Genomic DNA, 10,289 nt, shown 5'->3' with positions numbered 1-10,289 from the left:
TTAAGGCTATTTAACTTAATACATTTTTTTTTTGTATTTATTATCTCTTTTTAGAGTAGTTTAAATGATTTGATTCGTGATTCAGATTTTTCTAGTACTTAATCTCAGATTTAAGTAGTTCTTAAAGAGGTTAATAGCTTTTAGGGGTAACAGTTTTCAAAAAAATTGTTTTTTTTTTGTTATGTTGTAATCTTTTTTTATGCCTTTTCGTAGAAATATTTTAAATGGTTTTGAAGGTTATTCATTTGATATAAGAACATTTTATAATAATTTTTATGTAAAACTACATTGTTGTTTATAGTAAATGATAATAATTAATAAATTATTTATAGTTTGTAAACATTTTCAGAATATAATAAAATTTTACGTCTATTTTATGTTTTTGAAAAAAATACTCAAAATTAAAAATAATTGTTTCATAACGTTGTATAATATAAACGACGTTAAAAAAATTATAAAAATAGTTATTTTAGATCTAAATATGAAGTATCTTGTTTATGTTACAATATTCTAATAACTTAGGTAAATATACTCAGTAATATTTTTCATTTATACAAATTGATTTATTGTGTTTGATTAAAAATATAATGGTTAAGAACTTAATCACTTAATAAAGATAGATCCAATTTACACAAATAAATGTTTACTAAGTAGATGATACTACACAAAATATAATTAATTTATGGTTCTAAGTAATACGCATGTGTATCAATAGTACATTATCTGATTATCATAATTCTGAAAATATAGTTTCATAGTAGGTAGTAAAGTAGCTAGTAGGTAAATCTTATTCTATATTTATCAAATAATAAAATAAAGCCTAGTACACTTTAAAATGGGTTGCGTTATTTAATATTTTTAAATCCAAATATGTAAAAAAAAAAATACCATAAATATTATCTATATATCGACAAGTATAACATCTGTTTAAGAAATGTATATGTTTTAATATACACACAATATTAAAACTAACTTATTTTACATTAAATTAGGTGATTGAAATTCTACTTAAAAGATAAAAAAGTTCATAGTATAACATCAAATAAATTATTATCATATTATTGATATGTCGTTATTATTAGTAAAATACATAATATAATTATATAAGTAAAAGTTTTAAGTTTTAAGTTCTTTTTGGTATGTTTTTGAACTATAGCAAAATAATTAATAACATTATTCATTTTAGGTAATTTCGTTTAACTTTGAATTTAAATGTCTATAAAAAATTTTGTTTGTATATTTTAAAAATATTTTAGTTTCAAACAAAATTGAAAATTATTTATGCCTAATAATAGCTTATAAATATTATGAAATTCGTATGTATATATTATAGTATATACACATTTGATGAAAATCTCAAATGTCTATGGTTATTTGTTTTTGAATTACAACCAAAAACAAAAATTTATGAGTAGGTATATTATTATACGAGTGAATATCAGAATCAAACAGTTATAAAAAATGAATTTAACTTTCCATTTGAAATCTTTTTTTTTCTAAAGGTTGCAAATATTATAAAAATTTTGTATTTCATTTTCAAATCATAAGTGAACGGTTTTTATGGGAAGGGACACAAGTCATTTTTCGATGGTTTTCAGGAGAGACATAAAATATTCTAAAATTTTTATTCTCTACTTGATCTAAATTGTTTTTTTGTTTATGTTTTATTTATAATTTTCTACATTTTTTCAACCTACTTTTATTAAAGAAATTAAATTATTACTCAGTTATTTAATGACTTTGTGACCTTTCTCATATACTGACTTGTGTCCTATTGCACATTTAATAAAAAAAAGTTTTTGACTTGTGTCCTTTTTCATACACTTCAAAATAATTATTAATATTTTATTTTTTTTAATGTGTCAATATTATAAAATATTAATAGCTATAAGGTAGTCAACTATTATTATTATAACCTATTATTTATTTTTAACAAATGATACGTAATCGGTTAATCGATTGAAAAAATTCAACTCTAGGCGGGACAGTTATGTAAAATTCATATGTCAGAGATATCATCTACTCGTGTACACCAAATCAGAAAACCAAAAATATCCTTACATATCCTTACACTAAATGTTAGCGTTGTTAGCATTATAGGCGACCAAACTTAATATGGGTGCATTTCGTACCGGCGACGAAGTGCACGGGGACAGCTATATTATATAAATTTAAAATTCAATACATGACTTGTGCTCTTTTGAATATAAAAAAAAAATAGTTAATTTTGACTTGTGCCATACAGAATTTTGAAATACTGTGATAACAAATCCTTGTACGGCCATGGCAATGCTACCATTCGATCAGGCGTAAAATTTTACACAAAATTAACGTATAAACAAAAATGACTTGTGCCCCTTCTCATAAAAACCGTCCAAGTATGAACAAAAATATTTTCAAGAATTTCAAAATTCAAATAATTCGTTGTTTTCGAGATTTCGAGCAGTTTTATCAAAATTCTAATTTTGAATAATTATAAAAAAAATATTTTGACTATAAATTTTAGATAAGTTTTAATTGGAAAATTATCAACATCTGATAAAAACCTTTTAGTACACCTTTATCCGGCGATATTAAAAAAAAAAAAATAGAAAATTCCAATTAAGTAAATATAGCTAATAATAAATAGTTCAAAAGAGTCAAAAAATTAATAAGTAAAAATTACACCATATACCTATAGATAATATAAAAATATATAGAATATACTTGGTGAAATTTCGAAGTTTCTGTGGATTTAACAAGATTATGAAATCATGTTTAATTAATTACTGATCTAACGAAAACATTCATTAATTTTTATTTCATTATTAAGAAAACTACTGAACATTTTCGATTAAAAACTTTTGAATTAGAATTAAAATAATTGAACCTTGACTATTAAATAAAATAAACTACTTTTCATCTTTTACCAATTAATACTTGATAGTATCCAGGTTATATCAATTAATATTTTATATACATTTAATTATGCCAACTCTATTGGTTACCATAAAAAGATATCATTTTTTTAATATCATATCAGGAATAATTATTCTGGATTAATAAAAATAGAACCTACTTGTAATACTATCTAATATTTTAAGGATAGTATGTATTATCAATAGGTAGGTAATACCTATACTTATAATATTGTAATTTCATTTAAAATATTGTTAATTGCCTATGTTATCTTTTAGCACGTGCGTGCTATAATTAATTAGCTTAAAGTTATTAAGTATTAATAGCTTTAAAAGCAAGACTAGACAAAACAAGAGTAAATTGAACTAGAAATTTATTTTACACTTTTACAGTAGGCAAGATACCTAAAAATAATGTATCCATTGGCGTAGCTGGGGGAGGGTTGGGTGTTGAAATCCACCGTATTTTTATCAAAAATATAATGTTTATGATATAGGAATACAATAATTTATTCATGATGAAATATATTCTGTTATGCTGTATTCACGTTATCGACTGCACTGATGATAATAATCATTATTATTCAATTATTTTATTATTTTAACACGGTTGTAGATTTATTTTATTTTATTACTAAAAAAAGACCCCCTAAAAAAAATCTTGACTACGCCACTGAATGTATCTAAATACAAAATAAAAGATACGACAATATTTTTAAAGATACTAGATACAAGATACAGGTAGCTGAGATAAATTTAAGATACAAGATACTTTATACATTTGTTAATATTTATTTATTTATTTACATTAGATACAAATGGTACAATAAAAAAGAATATAAATATATTTATAAATTACAATCTTTATTTATTAACTATTAAATGTTGAAATTTAAGTAAATTATGTGTAGTTTAAAAGTAAACGTAATTTATATGTTATATACCATGCATTAAAATAAATTCCTGGTTACCTTTAAAAAAACTAATTTTTTGAAAGTATCATCTGATATACTAGATCTACATGGAGTATGAATAAGCCCAACAAATGAAAATAGTCGTTCAACAGCAACTGAAGAACTAGGCAGAATGAATGTTTAGCGCGATAAAATAAGTATATATCAACCAACGATTTTATTTTTATTTAAATTAAAAAACCATCACAGTCTGTAATAGAGATAAAAAGTTTTTTGCTCTTTAAAAAATAGAAATTTTTATATTTGAATTTCTTTTAACCCAGCACCATCTAAATGTACGAATTATAACATAGTTTTGAGGTAACGATGGTGAAGAATATATGTTCAATTACTTTAAATTATAAATAGAGGTATAAAATAAAATTTGTCCGTGGATTTACCACTGAAGTGGTTAATACCGGGTACGAGGCCAATTAACACTTATCTGAACATGTTTTGTATTAATGAACAACTGGCTGATGAATTCGGAATTATTTTTGGCGTGATTTAAAATGATTAAACTGGTACTGATTCATTGGTTGGGCTCATAGTTTTAATGAAAAACTTCTTAGAAACTGAAATACTTTAATTATTAACATTTTTAGTTTTATTAGTTGATTTGATATATTTTACCTACGTATTGTCGATACTAATTGTTATATAATTTAATAGTAGTATTTATAATCGATGATATTATGGGATAGGCATTAGGTATAAAATAATGTACTCGGAATAAGTTAAGCTCCCCATCATAAAGCGAGAATCAAAACAAGAAATTAAAATACTAGATTTATGTTATAATCACGTGTGCATGATAAACATAAAACAATAATTCATACATTTGTTTTATAACGTACTGTCTGTGATTATGCTTATAATATAAAGTACCTATATATTTATGTCGATTGTTTTAATCTCTATTAAATGATTAAGTTCTTAAATGTATCATCCTCTGTTTTTTTTTTTTTGATCAAACATACAAAATTAATTGATATAAATAAAGAATATTTTTCAGGGCAATACAGTTTTATTGGAACGTTACACCATTGCACATGCCTTACAGTTGGCTCTAAAATTGCTTTTTTCTTAAACATCTATTAATCCGTGTTATATGTGTTATATTACAACATAATTTCAATTGGTAAATTAATTATTGTATAGAACTATCTTTAATTGTTGTAAGTTAAATTTGAATACACATTATAGTTTAATTAAAAATTTTTGATTAATAAAATAAAATTATATGACAAAAGACACTATAATAAAGCTCATTACAGCTCATTTCAATAAATTAAAATAAAATCATATGTTTTGACTTGTTTGTTTAAATTTGTTTTAATATTCATTGTTTCTTATTTAAGCATTATTTTATATCTAAAGAAAAAAATATTTAAATATTATAATTAATAAATTACAAAAATGTATACCTAGTAAAAAATAATTCAAACGTTATAAGTAAATAACAATTTTTCGTATTTATAATTATTGAAACAAACAATAGTGGGTAGGTACTAGGTACAGGCATTAATGGTACGAGTGTTGTTTAAATTATTACTGTTCTCAACATAAATATTAAATACTAACCGTGGTATAAATAAAATACTTATTATATACATATATATATAATAAAAATACTTACAAAATTATTCAAATATAGTTAAATTAATTTAATGTTTATTTCAACTTTTTTAATCTATTTGTTATATCCTTTTACAGCTACACTTACATTTTCCTATGTTAAAAACCAATATTTTTTAACAATTAATAATATAATATTTATTATTTCAGGTTATTTATTATACTTTAAAACAATATGAGGTCATTTCATGGGTTCTCGTTTTTGGTGATAGCATATATATGTGTCACAGTAAACGGTTTTTATTTTAAAGCTAATAAACCAAATGATGATTGGTGGTCGAACACAATAACATATCAAGTGTATCCAAGATCGTTTAAAGACAGTAACAAAGATGGTATTGGCGATTTAAAAGGTATTTATTTATGAATTATCCATCATTAAATTAAGAAGAAATAAATGGAAACAAGTTTTTATTTATTTTACACAAAATGTTCAGGTATTATTCAAAAACTTGATCATTTTGTTGATCTTGATATTGAGACATTATGGATTGGTCCTTTTTACAAATCACCTATGGACGATATGGGATATGATGTAGAAGACTTTAGAATGATAGATCCGATATATGGTACAATGGATGATTTTAAAGAATTAGTTGCAGAAATGAAGAAAAGAAGTAATAAAATTGTCATTTATTAGTCAGAATAACAGTACATTACATTTGATAAATAACTGTAAATATATTTTTTTTTAGATCTTAAATTAGTAACTGACTTTATACCTAACCATTCGAGTTATAAATGCGAATGGTTTCAAAAATCAATTAAACGAGAAGGAAAATACGCAGATTATTACTTATGGCGTGATGCTTTAAACCAAAATGATGTAATGAATAATTCTTTAGTAGAACCAATACCTCCAAATAATTGGGTAAATAACATTTTATTTATTTCAGAACTCTTTATATCTAAATACTACTAATATTGTCGTTTTTGTAGTTATTTATTAAAACTAAAACTACTTAACCATCATAAAATCTAGTTTTACCAACTCAATTATGTAAAATTAATTTAATTGTTCTTAAAAATAATTTATAAATTAAAAATAATAATTTTAAATAACCTAAACCGATTTTTCACAGTTAAGTATATTTGGAGGAACTGGCTGGACTTGGAATGATATTCGAAAACAATTTTATTTCCATCATTTCAATTCAAAACAGCCGGATTTTAACATTAGAAACCCTGAAGTTCACAAAGAACTGTTGGTAAGTAAATAAAATATAATTAAGAGTACATTATATACACATACATATTTTTGTTTTGTTATACACACGCATAATAATTAAATAAATAATAATAATAACAATTATAACATACTATTTTTTTTTTAAATAAACCACCATTATATTATTGGTAATATCACTGGTATTATTCGATATTTTGATTTTGAAACAAAAATAAGTATTTATTATTAATATTTAATCTAATTGCTATTTACATTCGCTTCAATATTAAAAAATTAAATGACCAATAAAGAAATACAATATTAAAGCTTTATTTAATACGCTATTTTTTTAAAAATAAACTAAAAAATTGTATTGGAAATATGAAATGTTAAGTTAATATGTTACTCGTGTTTAAGACTAAAACAGCGAGTCATTCCTATAAAATTAACATTATAAATTTATTGTTTATCGTTATTTAAGGATATAATTGCATTTTGGATGGATAGAGGCGTAGTTGGATTTCGATTTGATGCACTTAGACATTTATATGAAAACAAATATTTCCTAAATGAACCTTGTTTAAAGGAAAACGACGAATGTTCTTCAACAAAATATGAGGATTATGATCATATCTATACAATAGATCAACCAGAGAACATTGATATAATTAAGGAATGGAGAGAATTCACAGATAATTATACGAGAAGTAAAAACTTGCCAATTTCTAGGTAAATAAATATAAGTATGTGAATGTAAATTTAAAATCAATCACTTATATTTTTATATTTAAACAGTTTTATAGCCACTGAATCCTATTCACCAATAGATATATTAATGCAATATTATGGCAATTCAATGAAACTTGGTGCTCATGTACCGTTTAACTTCGGATTATTAAGTGTTGATAGAAGTAACCTAGTTGAATCAATAGAAAACCAAATTAAAAATTGGTTAGACAAAATGCCTAAAAACCAGGTGGCTAACTGGGTGGTAAGTGTTTTGAAATATACTACTTTTTATTTTTTAGAAAATATTAAATGTAACGTTTAGTATGAAATAACAAACACTACTAAATTGTATTGTATAACAACTGACATACGGTTCAATAAGTTGACACGATTATAAAATATCATTCGGTGCTATGATGTATAATTAAAATAATTTTAAATCATAATTTTTTTCTTTTTTTTTTTAAGATTGAAAATCATGACAATCCAAGAATACCGACGAAATTTGGTGCTGAAACGATTCCACTCTTTACAGCTCTAAAACTATCGCTTCCTGGTATAGAGGTTACATACTATGGGAGTGAAATTGGCATGGACAATTCGTACGTGAGACCAGATCAAAGACAAGATCCTAATAATGCGGGAGGCAGTAGAACGGATGAATCCAGAGATTCTGAAAGGTGTCCAATGCAATGGGATAGTTCAATAAATGCAGGTACAACATAATTATTATACAAGACCATTGTTTTTTTAGTTAAAACAAACACATTTTTATAAAATATTTATTCAATATTAGGTAATACACAAAAACTAAACTGGTCGATTGATTCAAATTAAGTGCTTAAGTATCCTAAAAAATGTATCGAATAATATATATTAAATATATTGAATGATTTGAATGCAATGCATTACACGTAATTATAAAATATTATAGTATTAACTTAATTTGAAAACTATAAAATACGTTATAATATAGCAAACAAAATAATACATTCCAACGATCGCTTGAAAATTCGAAATTTTAAACTTCACACTGACATAATCTAGAAGATTGTGTATTTTTTTCTTATTCGATCTATCCATTTACGATTTAACCTATCTATATTTATATGATATAAAAATGAATGTACCTTTACATTTTAAGGTTTATAAACTTTGAAACTACGGAACAAATTGGCATCAAATTGTGTACACATATTCTTTACACTCTAGGAGTATTTATATTATGGCTCTCAAAAATTGTTCTTTATTTTACATTTATTTATATGTCTTGGTTACAGACATAGAATAAACTTATATATACAATCTAAATAAATTATATACACATGCTTGTAGCTTATAAATATACTCAAAAATACAAAACATACTTTGGCGAAAATGTCTGAGATGATTCTTTGAGTTATTTGTAAAGTTTAAAAGGCAGTTTTAACTATGTTAAAAATATATCTGTGTATATTAATTATATTATACTCGTATTAGTTTACAAAGGAAGGTACACCGATGCTGAATTGACCGTGAACTAAGGTAAACTAAAATCTAGTTACACCTATGTATAAGTGTATACAGTGCCAAATTTTATACTTGTTTATTTTCCCGGGTTAAGTTAGATTATACAGCAGGTTATATATATTTTAGATTTTAATATTACCTATTAAATATGAATAAATTATTAAAAAATAGTCATTGATTGAATCAATCATTAATGATAACACATAATGTATTTATAATGAGTAGTTTGATAATAAAGGTTAGGTTATAATATTAATTAATATAATTATATTTATAGATATATTTATTAATTGTTAAATTAAATGTCTTCGATTCAAGCATCAAAAAATTAAAATAATAAAATTGCTAGGTCCCTACTCAAAAAAGATACTAAAAAATAATAATAACCATTGACAAATTGACGTCAAATTTAATAAATTCGTTTTAAGTTTTTATAATATAATTTGTATTGCATTAAATGTTTAAGGATTTACCGAAAAAAATAATCTTGGTTATCAATAAATCCAAATAATTAAAAACTAAAAGTCAAAATTAACTTAAATTGATTTAAATAATATTTAATCTACTACAAACTTCTAAATATGTACAAAATAAATGAAAATTGTATATAAAATTATAATTTGAAATCATGTCCATTTGTTTCAAAGGTTTCACCGAAGAGAAAAAATCATGGTTACCGGTAAATCCAAATTACTACAAATTGAATGTCGAATACCAGAAAAAAATACCAAATAGTAACTATAATTTTTACAAAAAAATGTCTCAACTTCGAAAAACAGATACGTTAAAAAATGGCGACCTTCATACGTATAATATTACTAAATCGATATACATTTTAAAGAGGTAACCAAAATAGTAATTTTATAAAATATTATGTTGTTTATTATTTTCATTAATTATTTTTTATAGATCATTATTGGAACATGAATCGTACATAGTCGTAATGAATTTTGGCAGTGAAACTGAAACTGTCATATTGTCCAATATCATAAAAAACCTCAAAGACGAACTATACATATACTTAGGAAGTGAAAATTCTGCATACAACCCTGGGTAATTAAAATTTTTGAATTTAAAAAATGTTTGTCATTACAATTAATAATTCTGTTTTTTAATTTATTGTAATTTTTGTTTTTAGAAACATTATATCAACCGTATCTTCAGCTGGTAATCCACTAATACTACGACCACAATCTGTAGTCGTTTTAACAGATAAATATATTGCACCTGAAATTTCTACAATTGATACTCAAAGTGCGGGCACACAAATCAGTTCCAAATTAATTAGTGTATTCAGTATCTTTCTAGTTTTAAAATATTTCTTATGAATCTATGTATCATTATTGTAAATAATTATATTTTATTTTTATATTAAATATAATGATAAGTTTGTGA

At 23.5% G+C, this 10,289-nt stretch overlaps 1 protein-coding gene across 3 annotated transcripts; it reads left to right on the top strand.

Moving 5' to 3' along the window:
* The first annotated feature begins 4,870 nt into the window (after nucleotides 1-4,870).
* Nucleotides 4,871-10,289, top strand: LOC113560357 (maltase A3-like). 3 transcript variants are annotated; one of them, XM_026966188.1, is made up of 11 exons: nucleotides 4,871-4,991; nucleotides 5,639-5,841; nucleotides 5,926-6,105; nucleotides 6,184-6,359; nucleotides 6,571-6,696; nucleotides 7,138-7,385; nucleotides 7,452-7,647; nucleotides 7,854-8,100; nucleotides 9,542-9,737; nucleotides 9,804-9,947; nucleotides 10,033-10,222. In XM_026966188.1, the coding sequence occupies exons 2-11, from the start codon at nucleotides 5,664-5,666 to the stop codon at nucleotides 10,220-10,222; spliced, it is 1,881 nt and encodes a 626-aa protein (XP_026821989.1). In that variant the 5' UTR covers nucleotides 4,871-4,991; nucleotides 5,639-5,663. The 3 variants fall into 3 exon arrangements, with proteins under 3 accessions (XP_026821989.1, XP_026821988.1, XP_026821990.1); XM_026966187.1 differs by having other exon boundaries at nucleotides 4,883-5,028; XM_026966189.1 differs by lacking the exon at nucleotides 4,871-4,991 and having other exon boundaries at nucleotides 5,664-5,841; nucleotides 10,033-10,289.

The sequence above is a fragment of the Rhopalosiphum maidis genome, chromosome 4 (assembly GCF_003676215.2).
Source record: "Rhopalosiphum maidis isolate BTI-1 chromosome 4, ASM367621v3, whole genome shotgun sequence".
Taxonomy (NCBI): domain Eukaryota; kingdom Metazoa; phylum Arthropoda; class Insecta; order Hemiptera; family Aphididae; genus Rhopalosiphum; species Rhopalosiphum maidis.
This window is presented reverse-complemented; position numbering and strand designations above follow the sequence as displayed.

What these genes read in the sequence shown, in the direction of transcription:
- LOC113560357 (XM_026966189.1), top strand. Translation starts at nt 5,664, where the DNA reads ATGAGGTCATTTCATGGGTTCTCGTTTTTGGTGATAGCATATATATGT. An exon ending in CAATACCTCCAAATAATTGG is followed by an intron (nt 6,360 to 6,570) that starts GTAAATAACATT and finishes GATTTTTCACAG; the next exon opens with TTAAGTATATTTGGAGGAAC. An exon ending in GGATAGTTCAATAAATGCAG is followed by an intron (nt 8,101 to 9,541) that starts GTACAACATAAT and finishes TTTGTTTCAAAG; the next exon opens with GTTTCACCGAAGAGAAAAAA.